The sequence below is a fragment of the Colias eurytheme genome, chromosome 4, assembly GCF_061535395.1.
Source record: "Colias eurytheme isolate Ceu_HAF_F1 chromosome 4, ilColEury1 Martin Lab GWU primary, whole genome shotgun sequence".
Taxonomy (NCBI): domain Eukaryota; kingdom Metazoa; phylum Arthropoda; class Insecta; order Lepidoptera; family Pieridae; genus Colias; species Colias eurytheme.
Genome location: NC_142983.1, coordinates 5741131 through 5759534, shown reverse-complemented (window position 1 = coordinate 5759534; position 18404 = coordinate 5741131). Strand labels below are relative to the sequence as shown.

The 18404-nt window shown below is 33.6% G+C and overlaps 2 protein-coding genes across 4 annotated transcripts; one reads left to right on the top strand and one right to left on the bottom strand.

Moving 5' to 3' along the window:
- Positions 1-42: 42 nt before the first annotated feature.
- LOC149908977 (uridine phosphorylase 1) lies at positions 43-18270 on the bottom strand. 3 transcript variants are annotated; one of them, XM_090120554.1, is made up of 9 exons: positions 16472-16655; positions 7983-8167; positions 6897-7020; positions 6496-6657; positions 4824-5009; positions 3577-3715; positions 3057-3250; positions 2703-2776; positions 43-2489 (listed from the first exon to the last, which is right to left on the bottom strand). In XM_090120554.1, exons 2-9 carry the CDS (start codon positions 8150-8152, stop codon positions 2381-2383), a joined length of 1158 nt encoding a protein of 385 aa, XP_089976680.1. In that variant the 5' UTR covers positions 8153-8167; positions 16472-16655; the 3' UTR covers positions 43-2380. The 3 variants fall into 3 exon arrangements, with proteins under 3 accessions (XP_089976680.1, XP_089976681.1, XP_089976683.1); XM_090120555.1 differs by lacking the exons at positions 7983-8167; positions 16472-16655 and adding an exon at positions 18160-18270; XM_090120557.1 differs by lacking the exon at positions 7983-8167 and having other exon boundaries at positions 16472-16654.
- LOC149908978 (uncharacterized) lies at positions 9755-11188 on the top strand. Its single transcript, XM_090101488.1, has 2 exons — positions 9755-10904; positions 11046-11188. Exons 1-2 carry the CDS (start codon positions 9755-9757, stop codon positions 11186-11188), a joined length of 1293 nt encoding a protein of 430 aa, XP_089957614.1.
- Positions 18271-18404: the final 134 nt, after the last annotated feature.

Here is an 18404-nt window from a genome sequence, read left to right as displayed (position 1 = left end):
TTGTAAAACCCTTGTTTTAAAATATTTAAATAAAAAAAAATATTGGTGAAACAGAAGTTTTTTATTAAACGTTTAACACATGTAAGCCAATATTATAGACAAACCTTAATTTTATATACAACTCGAAAACGAAAAGAAACAGGATGTTTAGTGAAAAATATTATATTGTAGATAAAACATTAGCAACAAAGGATATATAACTTTTCATATACTGTTTAATTAATTATTATTCAACGGCGGGTGGGATCTATAGAATTTCATCATTAAGTATAAGGTTTTGTCCATGCCAAGTCTAAGGTTAGCGAGAAGAAAGAACATATTTTTTATGATTTTTTTGCTAGTTTGTATAACACTTACAAATACTTAATTAATTACATTAATACAGGCTATAATAATTAATATTGGTGCCATAGAATACAAGTGATATACTCATAGTGAACTATCTACTTATAATAATTTGTCATTATAATCGTAAACTCAATCGTTGATTAAATAACTAACTTACACTTTACTTTCATTAAATATTTCAATAAGATAAATTACACGGAAACATTCTTAACATTAGGTCCGTGTTGAGATTCTACATCTACTTATTAACAAAGACCGTAACGCCTTAAGCAATATCGACAACAGCTTGTGTATGAACAATCAACAACAATAAAATACAATATTGTGGAAGCACATTAGACCTCGACTCGATAGCCGACACTAAGCTAAGGTACAAATTATCATACTTTGCACCTCCACTCTACATTATATTCATAAAGAAGACATCTACACACACATCTCATAACGACATACAGGCAGAAATAGTGTTTTATCTGGACATGAAAAAGTAAATTGGAAATAACATTACCGTTCATTTAGGAACTGAATTTAGGCAAAGTATATCATAAGCCTCTCACGACTTCGATATATCCTTATATAATATTATATTCAAGAACAAGTATTTTATACCTACAAGGTATATTGAAATTATTAATTTGAAGTATAATTATGATAAGTAAATACAAATTTGAAGTCGAATTGAACCAAGTACTTACTTATTAAGTTATTAGTCAGCGGTAAGGTCAATTAACATTACTTAAAACCATAAAATGTTTTATTACAAGTTTGCAGATAAACATGTCTTAGATATTTTAAGTAGAACGGAAATGTTTTATATTAACGTCAATGTTTTTATTTCTACAAGTACAATGTTAATTATATTAAAAATTTAAAAGTCAGGTTACAGTTTAAAATGTTTTACAACGTCCGCGTCGTTGTCGTGTACTTAATAAAAAACGATAGAGAAATTTACAAACATTAGCATACGGATATAAATAGGTGCATACACATTCAAAAATATTAAATATTTCTAATAATTTCTAAGCAGAACATGTCTAGGCAAACTACATTTAAAACCCGTGCAGGAAATAAATATCAAGTAGTAGCCTTTAACTGTCATAATTTTCTAATCAATAAGAAATATATTTGCTTAAAGATATTAAGAATAAAATGGGTAAGTAGGATAGAATTCCGTAGGAAATAGAGATATGTTTTTTTATATCAATGTCGGTATAAAATACTAATAATAGGTATCAACAAATCCATATAAACACACAGAAAAATACTTTTAAACGGTTCTAAACAACAATAAAATTCCATCAAAAGAAATACAAGTGCAATATCGCTAATTAATATGTAATTTTGTTTAACAATAACTTATGTATATTTGACTTTTCAACTCATTATCAATAAACACTGCAGATAAAAAATTCAAAACTCCCAAGTAAAATACCTATTTATATAAAATACAACACTTATAAAATTGCAATCGATATATTTTTTATAGTTGCGGACTCATCGAAGCGATAAATAGGGACATAATAACTTTTCTTAGACTTACACAGTTTTTGCGATAGGCATCAATCAGTTCGATGATCGAAGTCAGTTAGTCCGCCTATATTATGCGTGTATAATTGAAACAAAGAATTTTACAATATCAATCGAAATAGATACGTGTATTTCATACAATCCTGTTCTTATAGCTAATACTTGAAATTCACATCAAATTATGCCTAACATCCAAGTTTATTTGATAATAGTGGCAGTACAAAAACATTTTCATTTCGTACCGTTAACAATACAACATTTCGCATCGAATCATTTAAATTTAACAATGAACATATTAGTAAATTTTATCGGTGCAATAACCAAATGACAGACATTGTAACATTTTTAATAATTGTGTTATACAGACCTAAAGTGCCCAAACACGTACTAATTTTCATACTGTGTAGGTAAAATCTAGCCTTTCTAACGACATCTTCATTGATAAAAGAACTCATATCGTAGAACTTACAATTATAGTTCCAGGATTTGAGTAAAGACAAATAATTTAATCGTAAGTTTCAGACTCCTGCTGAACAAGTTTAAATCGTCGGGGACTCTTCACAGCAATTGATCCGTGACCGTCTAAAGACAAACGACCTTTCATTTGCAAATATCTGTACAGAAAAAAAACATAAATTAGTTCTATGAAAGAAGTAAATATAAAACATAAATCACACCAACATACCCGATTAATATGTGATTGAAATATAGATCTTGTACGTGTTATGCATGCACTATAAGTATCTACTGAAAAAATAACCCAAATTAAAAAATAAAATCATAAAAAGTAAAAGCATAACAAATATGTAGGAAATATTATAACGTACCGTTTGATGTAACGAGAGACAAGTTTCGTAGGACGCTGCTGCCACTCGTCCAAAACTTCTTTAGGCGCTAGGACCTGAATTAATTTGATATAATATTAATTATAGTGTAATTTTATACATCAAGTTGTAAACAGATTAAAAGATTTTTTTTAACAAGAAAAAGGACCTTTTTTCAACGGCTCCAAATCATAGGGTAATCTGTCCTACAATAGCAGTGGTCATACAACCACATAGAAGTATGAATATGTAACCTAATAACCCATTGACCACCGAGCGGCCCGATCGGGCCGAGACACAATAGATTTTCTATTGTGTCTGTGATCCGAGGACTGACGGAATAAATAGTATATTAACCTGATCTCCCTTCAGTCTATCAAGCAGCGTGACACAAATAACAGCCGCCTTTATACCAGCGTGGTGAGTGAGAGCTGCAAAAGCAAGTGACTCCATTTCGATATTCACAACTCCAGATTTGTGGATCCTCTCCAGATACTCCATCTTATCCGGCTCAGTGAAATCACAGAATGCGCCATCTAAACGACCCTGGCCTGCAATTTACATAACATATTTATCTATTCAGAACATCTATATTAGACCTACCTATAGTTGTGAATATATTGTTATTGTTAAAATTTGTCCATTACTACACTTATCGCAATCCAGTGTCAAATGAACGTTAGCCAATTCGCTTTACATTTCAATCGATTACTTAAATGAGAATACAATGCGACAATTTGCAGACTGATTGAATTACATAATTATATTATTTAGTTTGTCATACAATTGTTAAAGAATAGAGCTTCTTAGCATAAGGCGTTGAGACTGAAATTATTACAATTCAATGCAAACTGCAGGCAATAAATATTACACTTACCTTCATAGAAATCATAAGTGCACATGGTTTTGCCCGTGACTGTATCGTAAGGGTCTTCAGGATCCGCCAAAGCTTTGAGCTCCCGCGCCAATCTTCTATCCAACTTGGCTGGCCGTTGAAGTGTTTTGCCAAGCACAGTCTATAATAATTTTAGGTTTAATAGGTACTTATCATCTTTATTCAAATTTAATTATGAATAAGATCAACGTAAGTAATGATGACAAAAAAGTTCTCCTTGTAATATTATTTTAGAAAATATTGTATAATGTATTGTATGTTATTTGTTCACATGGATGTTACCTGCGAAACTATAAAATCGAGTCCTAAAATTATTTTCAAGGTTTATTAAACTAATTAATACAAGCCGTAGCACATCTCATTAATAAAAAAAAATATATTTTACACGAGAAGTCGCTCGGTTTGAGCTAGTAACAACTAATCTTAAGCATTTGCTCTCATAATCTTCATAATTACACAGGCTATTCATCAAGTTAGCTATAACAACCTTAATAAAGAATAACATTCTTATTATTCACAATCACTTTTGTAACTATGGAATGTTATCAAGTGGCCCTGGCACTGAACTATAGTAAGTATATAGTGCATATGGTAGGGTTAATACATATAGGCAAGATATTATTTATAAGAGAAAGGTATTTGCTGCTTACGTATGTACATACAATAAAGGTCTTTATTGCGTAAGAACGTCATTGGAAATAGACTAGCGAGCTATATTTCTTATCATCTATCAGCTTAGACGCAATGAATTTTATATGCATAATATGATAAGTGCACTAAATAGTACAATTTGGAAAAAATAAAATACATTTTAATTTAAATCAATAACATGCTACAAAATCGATGTTAAAATTATTTTTCCAAAAGTATATTATTAAAAGCTACAATTTTCGGTGGCAGAAGTTGTACCTATATCAAATTATATTTTATCCCGGATTAACCTGAGCTAAACCGACCCGAACGGCTAGTATTACACATACTGCATGCAATTTATTTACCTACCATGTACATATTTTAAAATTTATAACAATTCCAAAAAGTGAAACTGGACAATATAAACATTAAATACACGTCATGATAATATTAACTACATATTTTTTTATGTTTTATTTTACGTAAGGGTTCTATATGAATAAATCGCGTTTAAAATCCGTTATTTTACGAGAGTATTATAGATGAACAAATCGCGTTTAATCCATTAGTCTTTTACACGTCATCGAATATCTTACCACTTCCAGAACATTCCGCAGTGCTCCATCCACGACTTCCTCCGAGATCACAACAGTCCCCCCCTCGTTACCGATCCCACCGCACGTGCCAATTCTGAAGAACACGGGATCGCGCACCTTCGCGTGGTACATTAGCTTTATCACTTCGTGGAGGAGGATGCCCACGGACGGGATGCCCATGCCGTGCTGTGAATCGAAAAAGCTTATTGCATACAGAAATAACAAGGTTCAAATTTAAAAATTATAAAAAAAAATCATAATATTATATAAAATGCAAGGATAACTATTTCCTATATAAAAATTACATAAATGACTAGACAAGGTTTAAACAACCATAAATATTAGTTCCAAAATGAATAATTTTTATAACTTTTCCGTATATAAATAGCCATAATATTTTAGCTTTTCTGTTGCATTAGTAGGTATTTAATTTATCTAATAGTGCAATGCCAAATATATTATGTAGGAACCTATTATTCTTTTTTTTTGTAATATAAATTACTAGATTTCCGCCCGCGTTTTCTAATAAAAACCCGCATAGTTCCCTTGCTGTGGGATTTCCGGGATATAAAGCCTAAAGTCTTATTCTGGGTCTTCAGCTACCTGCATACCCAATTTCATTGTAATCGGTTCAGTAGTATTTGCATGAAAGAATAACAAGCATCCATCCTCATAAATTTTCGCATCTATAATATTAGTAGGATAACTATTTGCATACCTACGGCTACTTGATAGGTTTGCATCTGCATTCTGCTAATTCATATTTATCTTATGTGTAACGATATCTTAATGTGTTCATCAGCAACTTCATGCTTCCATGGTAAGACGACCCGTGACAAAATAAATTATGAATAATTTATTGTGTCACGGGTCGTCTTATTGAAATATAAACATCGTTTATTTCAATAAAATTAATCACAATGCAATCCACAGTGACAATGAAAATTAATACTATTATTGCAATTATTTTTACGTATTTTTATGGCAGAAATCACGTGCTCAAAAGCTTGACCGTATGTGATATGATAATTATCCAATACTAATAGTTATGTCTACATAACTATTAGTATTGGATAATTGGATGTTTGTTTATGTTAACTAGGTATTGGTATCGGAAGTATTGTTTCGATTTGAAAAATTATGTCGGTGTTACATAGTCTATTGAAGGAGGAAGGCTATTAGTTGTATACCGTGTAGTATATTATTATTAGTCTGTGCTATTAGCTATATAACATCATATACGACGTGAACCTTGTAGTAATTAAAAGAAGACAAAAAATTTCATAAACACAAACAAATGAACCACATTTAGATCAAATTTCCTGTTGTATAAAGCGAACCCAATAACAATAAATTACGCCAATTGTCTCAGCACAAAACATGAGTCAGGACTCAGGAACAATATGATAGTTGAACCAATTGAATGAAGATACATTTAATTTCAATTAGTCTTAATTTTATCGTTATGTAACAATTATATAATATAGAGTTTCATATTTATTCCTCTCCCATTATGTAAGAAAATGTACCTAATAATTTGCTGTTCTACGTTGGAATATCTTCTGGACCTTTCCCGAAAGAGGATTGCACCCTTACCTATATACGGAAATGGGTATGTCTAATATTTTCTTATAGGTACATAATTTTAAAATGATGAAGTAAAAAAACTCACACTTATAGACAATACAGGCCCAACTTTGTACATAGAGTAACGGTACGAAAATTGGCTTATATCTTGCAAAGTGGTCCCACATGGCAGCTTGTGTCCGATTTCTGCCATGATGTTGTAAGCGAACTGCTCCATACGCTTTGGAGTACCACCCATACATACGAACTGTAATGAAGTAGAATGTTACAAAAATATTAAAAAGAATATGAATTAAATTTAAACCAAAACAATTTAAAACAAATATATTTTTTAATATAGATGTTATCTATATTTTATTAACAGAAATTTTATTAACAGTGTCCGGAAGAAACATTTAGCGACAAATCAATTGTCCACTGAGTCATGAGTACCTATTCTCATAAATTTGGTAAATATTACACGTCTAACTTGTTAATTTTTTTTACCTTGACATCCCCAAACATCTCTACGAGATCATGGGAACCACTTCCCAGGGCAAGATGGTACAAAATGTCCTGATCCATGAGTTCGATGTTTGGGTTGCGGAGCCGAACCGAGCCATCGGGATATCTGCGAAATTAATTACAATATACATATTTTCCTTGTAAGGGAACACCCATTAATCACGTTTGATGCTCTTTGATTAATCATATGTGGTGTGTTTCAGGAAATATCAAGTATTTTTTCTTCACAGCAGATATAGGTATTATGTAATTCCTACTATGAGGAATTTTTATATTGCTCTGATTATTTAAAAAGTAATAATAAAACATCTTCTAAGCATGGATTAGTTCCACTACATTTTGTTTGTATTATCTATCCATTTAATTTTTTTATTTAAAATCCGATTATTATCTAATAGACCTGAAGTGAAAAGGTGAAAAGTGAAAAGGAAAAAAACGAGATATTAAGTACGGGGGAATCTGTTTTTCATTCACGACTCTTCACCAATGTGGGAACCACAGAGCGCGAGGGGAGTTGGGAGTTTAAAATCATTAAATAGCCGTCATGTAATATATGAACGTCCCTTATATAATATTAAGCGAAAAAAATACAATCAATTTCCACTTGCCATGCATTAGTACCGTAAATAATGTAAAATTGCAGAACTGATTTTATTGTATTAATTTCATTTGAGATTGAGATATATTAGATCAAGACATATAAAATTATTTTTGATACATACCACGCTATCTATAAATAATTTTTATTGTATTTATATAGATAATTTTATATGACTCATGTACACACGGTCTACAGACCGTACCTAATTGTTACAAAGTTTTCATTTCCACAGCTATTTAGTTTCAGATTAACGTGTTATGTTTGATGAAGATTGATTAGGTAAGTACGTAAATTTCTCGTTACTCATTAGTTACAAACTCATGCTGTTAGCCTGATTTCTCAATTAAGAAACTAAAAAACCAGTTGCGTGTGCATAATAACCGTATTAATAGTTGTTAGGTCTTATAACAAAACATGCATAATTATGTTATTATGTTGAACGGTTCCTTTAAAACAAATATAACAACCTAACAGCATCCGAATTGTCGCTTGAATCGTTTTGTAGACATTCCTCTTCATTATTATCATAGACCTTTCTGTGTGGATGGTGATAACCGTTTGAGGTCGAATGACAGCCGTTTTTCTCACCTTTGTGGTCATCGGAACCACTCAATACTTGCACACCATTGTGCGACATTTTTAAATAAATAAACTGAAAAAATAATAAAAAAAATTATAACAAAATATAACCCTAAAAAATACATATAAGTATGTAGGTACCTAAATAAAAAAATGTTGTGTGGTTTTATGAAACCACGGTAAAAGTGAAACTACACTACACAGACCAAAAAGTTTGAGACGATGTAATAAAAGTTTCACTTTAAAAAAAGAACATCAGAGAAATATATAGTTGGGTCATTTTCAAAATATTTGTACGTCACGAAATTGTCAGTAAACTGTTTCGTTAGGAAATGTCAGGAAGTTGTAAAAGTAAGGCTGTATTCAGAATAAGGTAATATTACATATAAAAAAGTAAGAAGTCACTAGTTAAAAAAAATATATATTTTTAGTTACAAAATAATCAACAAAACATTAATTTTTATAATTCTCTGTTTGCTTTTCCTTTTCTTTTCTTCTATCATTAGCTTCTTTCCATTTTTGTCTTCGAGCTTCTTTTTCACTGTCATTAAGATCTGATATTTTTCTTTGTCTTTGTTTCACTTTCTCGAGGTGTGTTTTCCTTTTCTTTTCATATATTTCAGGGTTTTGCTTTTTTAGTTTTTCAATGTATTTTTTTGCCGTTCGGCACCGGTTAGCGGCATTCTGAAACTAAAAAAAGCTGTTGGATATATGTATTTTGAATAAAAATAAAAACAAAAGTAAGCATCACTCGTGTGGGTGGAAAAGCGATCAACACTAAATGCAATAAGGCAAGCGTTATCCCATCAGAAACCACTTGTAAAATTGGAGGCCAAGACTCACTGATCCGCTTTCACTATAAAAAAGTTATCAGATCCCGGGAAAAGTCAAGTCCCTAAGCCCGACTTTACTAACCCTACATCATGGTTTAAAAAAGTATGGCCTGTAGTTACAAAAAAATAATCTTGAGAGATTTATTGTTTTTCTCCTTTATTTTTAATCGTTACATTAATTTAACACACATTTTAATATCTTATTTTCATACTTTACACATGAGACCACAGCTTTACCGTCTACAATTTACTGACGTCAGTAAATGTCACGAAATTGTTCGTCAGTAACATGTAAAAAATAACCTAAGAAATACTTTTACACAAAACATAATCACATTTACCATTAGATTGAAAGTGTAATCTATTACTCTAGTCATAATTTAAGTATATTACAATTGCGGTAGGTGAATTCTTCAAAATGTACTTACTTTTGTTGAGAATACGTCGTTAGGAAATTTTAACTAAATTTTTTGCACAGCACACTACTGGACTTCTTCCATGTCTGGACGACGAACAAAATGGCGGCGCGTTAATGTGACCTTACTTTTCGTGACATGACCAGTGTTGCCAATGATTAGAGTTAGATTCCTCTTCTTTGTGATACAAGAAGTTGGTTAATTATGTCAATAAATCAGTGTCACGAAATTGTAACGGTTTTTTTCGATCTTTGTTGTGTCGGAGAAAACACGTGCCATTGAGATTTTTGTTAACTAACTTGTTGAGAACACTCTTTTTTAGTGTAAACTGGTAGTGATAACCAAATTTGTGATTGTCTCTATATATATATATTGGGGTAAGCGTTTATTTACTAACTTTCCTCACCCATCATGAATCCTGATCCTCCCGACCCTGGTAAACCTCCTGACATCCAGGGTGAGGTGATGGAAGCGGAGCACACAAGTAATAAGAGACAACGGTCAGAGCCATCCGTTGCTGATACAGATATGATCCCGTCTAAAAGACATGTTACAGTTAACAACTACGCGATCGCATCCTCGCAAAGTTCATATGTGGATCCCATTTTATCTAATCCCATTACATATTCCGACAATGACAGTGGTCCCTTTATTGTCTATGTGTCCCGTACAGAGGCCGATCCTGCGGCGGGTTTAACCATCAGACCGATCAAATTTGGATCTTTCCTTTACAACAATCGTGTAGCTAACATAGCCAAGGATGGAGTTAAAGCTATTGGGCGTAATAAAATTTCTGTAAAATTCAATACCGCTTGTGACGCAAATAATTTTATAAATTTCCCCCCTCTTAAAGATTCAAATTACCAAGCCTCCATTCCAACTTTTCACATCACTCGTATGGGCATTGTCAAAGGTGTCCCTACGGAGTGGTCTATGGAAGAGTTTATCAGCCATGTGGATTTCCCAGGTGGAAGAGGCAAAATATTGAAAGCCAGACGGCTTAATAAAAAAATCAGAATAGATGGTGTTACTTCATGGTCACCATCTCAAACCGTTGTTTTGACCTTTCAAGGCCAAGTTCGTCCAGAAAGAATATACTGCCTTTACAACTCCATGCCAGTAGAAGTGTACCAATACCCCACAATTCAATGTTATAAATGCTGTCGGTTTGGACATGTACGCGACCAATGTCGCTCTAAGGAACGTTGTGTCAAATGCTCACAGGCCCATTTGGGCGACTCTTGTTCAATTTTAGAGTCTGATGCAACATGCCTCCATTGTACTGGTAAGCATTATGCCACTGATAGGAAATGCCCCGAACAAGCTAGGCAAAAGGCCATTAAGGAGTTAATGGCATCTGAAGGGATATCTTTTGAGGAGGCTTCTAGAGTCATCCCGTCAACTCGTAGATCCTATGCTGAGAATATTCAGATACAGAATCCTTTATCTATACATTCCCAAAGCCTCCCGTCTTCCCAATTTAATCCTCCTATCCAATCAACACCTAATGTTTCATACAGAAAAACAGTCACTAAGACCCCCCGTTCCCGAGCTCCTCTGGGTAAGTCTTATGATAAGGATGCACATCATTCTATCATTCGTGAACCTCCCTCCTCCCTTTCTAATGGTTGTGCTCTCCCTAATACGGGCTCTTCACTTCCTTTTGATGAACATCTACTTAATATGTGTTTATCTTTTATAGAGACTTTACTTTCTTATCCCCACCAGTTACCGTCCAACGTTGCCGAAAGATTATCCCGTTTCTCATCAATCCTCAATTATGGATCTAGTGTTTCTGCAATGGAACGCCCAGAGTATCCGTCCCAAGAAGCACGAGATTTTTGAATTAATAACCAATCATAAACCTTTGGTTCTTGCTATCTCAGAGACATGGTTAATGCCCGGTTCTCGGTTTAGGGTTCCGGGCTATTCCTGTCTTAGAGACGACAGAGCTGATGGTTATGCTGGCTGTGCTCTGCTCTTGAATAACAGTATTCCCTTTTCACAAATTCCACTTCCCCATCATGGCTGTAACTTTAATGCAGTTGCAGCTAGAGCTGCTAATATATCAGTCTTATCCGTTTATGTTCCTCATCCCCATCCTAGTTTTATTCCAGAGCTTTCCTTAATCATCTCCTCTCTTCCTCCCCCTGTAATTATTATGGGTGACTTTAATGGCCACCATACTTCTTGGGGCTCGTACATTTGCGACTCCTTTGGATATCTTTTGGTTGACCTCTTTGAAGATCTGAATATGTGTATTATTAACGATTGCCTTCCTACCCGTAGAGTCTCCCCATTACAAAATCCTAATACTGTAGTGGACTTAACAATTTGCTCTTCTGTCTTAGCTCCTTCCTTTTCTTGTTCTACGCTTTCCTCTACTCATGGGAGCGACCATTTTCCAATCCTCATCTCCTGCTCACGCACAGTCCATGTTCCCACTAGAGCTTTCCCACCTTTGCTCAAATTTAAGTTAGGCAATGCCGACTGGGAGAAATTTGCCAACTCCCTTGATACCAAAATAAGTAATCTCCCAAATGCTTCACCTGAGAATTGTTTGGAATCTTATTCTCATTTTGTTAACTGTCTCGAGACTACTGCTACCGAATCTTTCCCATTGAAAACTTATTCAACTCTGTCTTTTAAGAAGCTATCCCCTCCCTGGTGGGACCATGAGTGTACTGCCATAGTTAAGGACCGTAAAGAAGCCGAGCTAAGATATGTTTCCAGTATGTCTTATGAGAACTTTATTAATTATAAGAAAATTGCAGCACGAACTAAACGGGTGCTATCAAAAAAAAAGAAACAGGGTTGGATCCGTTTCTGTGAGAGCTTATCTCCAAAAACCCCGCCATCATTAATGTGGAATAGTATTCGCCGTTTCCGTGGAGCTCTATGTGATAAAAATAGAGTATCCAACAACTCAGACGTTTGGCTTGATGATTTCATTGACAAACTATCCCCTCCATTTGTCCCCTCTTCTGATCATTTTCCTTGTCCTCCCCATAATTTAGTATCATACGACAGTATGGATTGCCCATTCACCTTGCAAGAACTTGTTACGGTTCTTGATGGCTTAAAAGACTCATCTCCTGGGGTTGATGGTATACCATATTCTTTTCTTTGCAAGTCAGGCGATCAAACAAAATCTTTTTTCCTAAATTTAATTAACATTTTCTTTTTACATGCCATTATTCCGGACTCTTGGAAATCCCAGCTTATTATTCCTATCCCCAAACCCGGCAAGGATCCCCTTAACCCCAATTCCTATAGACCAATCGCCCTGTCTTCTACCTTAGCCAAAATCACCTAACACCTTATTAAAAATCGTCTAGAATGGCTGGTCGAGAACAGAGGCCTCCTAGCTAGTTCCCAATTTGGCTTTAGGAAAGGTTTGAGTGTATTAGACAGTCTTAGTATTTTAACAACTGACATTCGTTCCTCTTTTCACAATAAACAGTATTTGGTTGGCGTATTTTTGGATGTAGTTTCAGCGTACGATAATGTTCTTCTTCCAGTGCTCAGACAGAAAATGTTACAGCTGAGTTTGCCTGAGAGGATGATACATTTCATCTTCAACTTATTAATGTTGAGGACGATACAAGTACGCTGTTCTAAAGACACACCTACTAGACATGTATTTAAAGGCCTCCCTCAAGGTTCCGTTTTGAGTCCATTATTGTATTCTATATACACCTGGGATTTGGATAAAGCCATTCCATCGTATTGTAGCGTTCTGCAGTATGCGGACGATATAGCATTGTATACTTCGTCAGAGAATATGGATGTGATTACCTTTCGACTTAACAGCGCCTTATCTTATTTGGAAAATTGGATGAACGATCATGGCTTGTCACTATCGCCCAGCAAAAGCAATATAGTTGTGTTCACGAAAAAACGCTTGATCCCACAGCCGGTAATATTACTAGAAAACTCCTCAATCCCTGTAGTCAACAAGATTAAATTTCTAGGGGTGGTGCTTGACCAAAAGCTGAATGGTATGGCTCACACTAACTACATTTCTCAGAAGTGCGAAAAGGGTATTAATGTTTTACGCTCCCTAGCTGGTGTTTGGTGGGGATCACATCCATATTGTCAAAAACTAGTTTATAATGCTATAATCCGTAGCCTTTTGGATTATGCGTCGTTCATCTTAGAACCTTGCAATAAAACAGCTTTAATAAAATTGGACAGAATACAATACAAGTGTCTGCGACTCATTATAGGTGCCATGAAGTCTACCCCAGTCAATGCCCTTCAGGTAGAATGTGTAGACCCTCCTTTATATCTCCGCCGTCAATATCTGTCAGACAAGTATTTCTTTCGGCTTATACAATTATCCTCTCATCCCCTTCTTCCTAAAATTCGAAATCTACTTCAAATACTTACTCTAAATAACCTCCGTCGTCCATCTGATTTTCCTTGCCTACTTAAAAGTCTCATCAAATTTAACCGCCTTCCGGATCCAACATCCCAATTTAGTATCCATCCTTTATATTCAACTCCGTTTCATGCACTAGTTTTTAACCCCAACATTAATATGAGTTCTGGTATTCCAAAATATGCTCCAGATTCTAATGTTGCTTTTAACTGTCTGGTTTCTTCCTACTGGCGTGGTTATAATCTTTTTTTTACGGATGCCTCAAAAGTGTCAAAACATCTTGCTGTAGGGGTTGCTGTATGGCACCATAACTCTAACACTATTTTACAATTTAAATGTCCCCCTCTCTCTTCTGTTTTTACTGGTGAAGCCACAGCTGGAAGCTCTCAATTTTATCGACTCTCATAATCTCCAAAATTCAGTTATTTTTTCGGACTCCCTCAGCTGTCTTCAGACTATTACTTCTAACCCTTTCCGCTCAAAGTCTAAATTTCCTATCATCTTTCTAATAAAATCCGCACTTTACAACTGCTTCAGAAAAGGGCTTCAGGTAGATTTAGTACATATTCCAAGCCATTCTGGTATTATAGGCAATGAGAAAGCTGACGTTCTGGCTAAATCTGCCATTCAACATGGTACTCTGGAGCATTACTCTAATTATGCCCACGATCTCTCTTCTCTTTCTAAGGATCGCTTGGATCATACATGGAACAGTCAGTGGAAAAATTCAACCAAAGGGAAATTTTATAGAGATATCCAACCCTCAATTCCACGTAAGCCCTGGTTCTTCCGTTTCCCTAATATAGACAAGCCTACTGTTTCCACCATTTGCCGCCTCCGTTTGGGTCACAATACCACTCCTAATCATTTATTTAAAATTCATGTTCGTGACCATTCTCTCTGTGAGTGTGGTATAGACGAAGGAAGTTATGACCATTTATTCTTTGTTTGCCCTAAGCTCCGTATCTCACTTCTGGATATCCTTCCCCCAGATGTTCCCCTCCCTACTAATTTTAAGTGTTTACTTTGCCTTGTCCCTACCTCATTTGTGAATATCCTATCAAAATTTATCAATTTTAACAATATAAAATTTTGAACTCCCACTGACTACCTATACCTATTTTATGTTATGCTTTTGTGATGTGTTGTGTTGTCTATAACTAATAATTGTTCTTTGTCAGGTTATACAGCTCCATGTAAGAAGTCTTTCAGTAAATAAAAAGTAAATCATCTCAACCGTGATTTTTCCTCAGCACAGAGCACGCTTAACATAAGCATTAACTTAAACTGACCATCCGTTCAAAACTTGACATTGGCAGAATCCGTCCTCACTGGGATCGGGAGTTACCATTTGAAAAAGAAGAAGAAGAAGAAGAAGAAATTGTAACGATTGATAGGGACATTTTTATAATATGTAATTCTTCGTTTATTTAAGGTAATTTAAATAGTTTAATCTATCAGATATACCTAACACTTCAAACATTGCTTTTTAATTATGATACAAAAAAATAGGAAGTTTCATACAAAAATTCTGATAAAAATATTAGTTTTCATTGTCGTCCACATAGGGGACAATAAAAAAATGTATGGAGCTTTTTTTGTTACTTTATTTTCACATTAAATTTATGTAAGAATTTGAATCGCAATTCATTGCTTTTTATCAGAAATGATATGCAGTATGCTTAAGTTTAGTCTGTAAAACGTTAACAATGATTTATTTCAGTCGTAACCATATTTTTTTCGAAGATTTTTTAGGGGGACAAACATTTTGTAGTAATGTACAATTATTTTGAAAACGACCCAGTTAACTTTAAAAAAATTGCCTCACATACATTGAGATAATATAGGTACGTACTAAATGCTCACATATTATCTAATATTTTACTATCTAGGTACGTTGTAGGCGTTTCGTTATCGAGTTCAAGTTTACAAAATCGATTAATATGGAGCGCGATTGTTAGGTATAACAGCTAGTTTATATGTATTATAAATAAAAATAGATTGAAAATTGTACTATACACAGCATTTATTTTATCTAATAAGAGCTTGTTTAATATTACAAAATACGAGCATTCAATTGATTCATTTTTAAAATGTGTAACTAAGAAATTGTTGTCCAACAAGTAAATTATTTATGTTGATATCAACAAATGACTGGCCGAATTGGCCGAATATGAAACTGTGCAAGTTCGATAAGCGCAATAGGATAAACTTGAGAAGAAACATTATACTTAAGATAAACATTTTATTGCTTTAAACTATTATTTATTGATTTAAACATGTTGCTAGTAAACACATTTTTCATTTATTATTATTAAATTGATCGTAGCTGACTTTTTGCTTAAAACATGAGTAGATGACCCAGGGCGGGGATTTAACTTTGATTAAAGTTGTTATCCACACACAAAAATAAAACAACATTTTATCTAACAAATATGTAGGTAGTTAATAAAAATATTTTAATAAAAAAAAATAAAAGATTTTACGATTTACCTGGGATCGGTAAGTAACATGAGTATACGAGATATCATGAAGATATGAATTTGACTATATTTTGGAAACATTAGCGATTGGTATAGGTAGGTACCTACTTCACAAAAAAATTTAAAATACATAGTTAATGACTATTTTTTTCAATAAAAAATTCTTATCAGACAAATACCTAGATATACTTAGATAATAAAAATATATTGAATAAAAATCAATTTGTATGATACTTGTTATAAAATATATTAGTAACTTACATTTTATTTTAATTTAAATCCATACAGAGCCACACAATACACTTTACAATACTGCGTGCAGTTACAAGAGCTCTACTAAATGAAATGTGGTTAGACGGCTTATGTTTTATACATACTCGTACATTAAATCACTATGAAGTGCGAAACGTTCATTTTAAACCACCTATGCTATACGACCTTTCGAGTAATACTGCCCTAGTGGCTAGTACACCCGTACTTAATTATACATGTACACATAACTGTTTTGTTTCAACATAAAAATCATCTCGAACAGTAATCAAAACAAACTATTGATAACACAATTCTGCGAAACGCAAACGGAAAAAACCGGCACATCTAACTAGTCAAACGTAAAAACCTTTTTTTTTCGTTCACTGTATTTTAGAGTATGCGCAAACCATATTGTTTTGGTGTTGTATCACTTTTAAAATTATCGATTTCCACATGAAGTGCCTATTTTTTACGACAAAATAACTAGGTACCATAACGAAGATATGAGATATTATTTAAAAAAATAAAAAGGGCGGGTACTTCCTACATATTGACTAAAACAAGTGTTGATTAGAAGTTTCCTGCGATAAGGGCGCGATAACTTCACTCTCCTTTAAAAAATAAAGATGGAAAACATAGAATTTTTTGCAAAAAAACTATGTTTTCCAGTACCTAATACCTAAATAATGAAGTTTAAATTTATATTGTACAAAATGTAATAGGATATTGGTGTTAAATTTCCCATTCTTTTGTTTAAACGATTTTTTTAAATCTCCTAATGCACATAATTTTAGACTGCATTGTGTAAAACATATAATACCTACTTAAATTACTATGGTAAAAATAGCAGTTCTATACCTATTTTTATAGTAAATTCGTTAATTTCAGTTTGATTAATATTGTACCGTAGGCAATGGTGATATTTTATCAAGAAACAAGCAGTTTAATTTAATATTATCTATTGTTATTACTTATTCATTACCAATATAAGATCCCGATCCTTGGATTTTTATTCTATCCAATCCGAGCCAATGGAATTTTGTTAAGTACCTGTTTAATTCCTTGTCAATTTACAATACAGCTATATAATTTATTCAGAATTAAGGAGCTACTAACTACGTCTATATATTTGTTTAGACTATGATATTTTTCTTATATTTAGGTATATATAGGACAGATATTATGTAATATAGGTACATATTAGGACAACCCTTTGACAATTTTCACGAGACTTTCAATTGTGCTATACCCTCTTGAAGTTACTAGTCAAATGGGGTCAAGTCAAGTTCACCTAGTTTCAGAAATCATAATAGGCGTCTTTGGACGGTCCTATTGTTTACAACAGCAAATACATAGATATATTATCTTAATGTGTAACGAACCTGTTAGATACGTTGTACCTTTTTAGAACATCGTAAACGTTGCCAAAATTATATATAGGTATATACCTACAATATTATAATACTGTAATTTTTTATTCATAGGTACGTTTTGTAATAACCACTGTGTATAGATATCAGCTCATTTTTATAAGAAAACGGCTACTTGCACGTTATTAATTATTATTTTAACTTACAGTTCAGTGATAATCTATAACAAAAGAGTCGACTATGTAAGTTGAACTTCTAAAACATAGTAAGGTTTTGTATGTAATATTTAACGTGGATGAGTAATATTAGTTTATCGGCGATACTCACTCGTCACGAAGTTCATCAGTATCGAAAGACATCATCGGTTATCGGTACACACTGCACTTGAGATTATTAGATAATTCTTGAACACAACGCTTATCAGCGGATCGATGAGCGACTGGTGGCTGAAGTCTGAACTGCTGCGCGGCTGACGCGAATGGTGCCGCTTCCGCCCAATCTTGTCTGGGCGCGGACCGTGCGTGGAAAACTTGCGCAGTGGTATGCGTAATTGTTACGGTTATTCGATGTGC

What these genes read in the sequence shown, in the direction of transcription:
- LOC149908977 (XM_090120554.1), bottom strand. Translation starts at nt 8,152, where the DNA reads ATGTCGCACAATGGTGTGCAAGTATTGAGTGGTTCCGATGACCACAAA. An exon ending in CACTTATGATTTCTATGAAG is followed by an intron (nt 3,251 to 3,576) that starts GTAAGTGTAATA and finishes TGTAAATTGCAG; the next exon opens with GCCAGGGTCGTTTAGATGGC. An exon ending in GTCTCTCGTTACATCAAACG is followed by an intron (nt 2,490 to 2,702) that starts GTACGTTATAAT and finishes TTTTCTGTACAG; the next exon opens with ATATTTGCAAATGAAAGGTC.
- LOC149908978 (XM_090101488.1), top strand. Translation starts at nt 9,755, where the DNA reads ATGAATCCTGATCCTCCCGACCCTGGTAAACCTCCTGACATCCAGGGT. An exon ending in CCGTTCCCGAGCTCCTCTGG is followed by an intron (nt 10,905 to 11,045) that starts GTAAGTCTTATG and finishes TATCTTTTATAG; the next exon opens with AGACTTTACTTTCTTATCCC.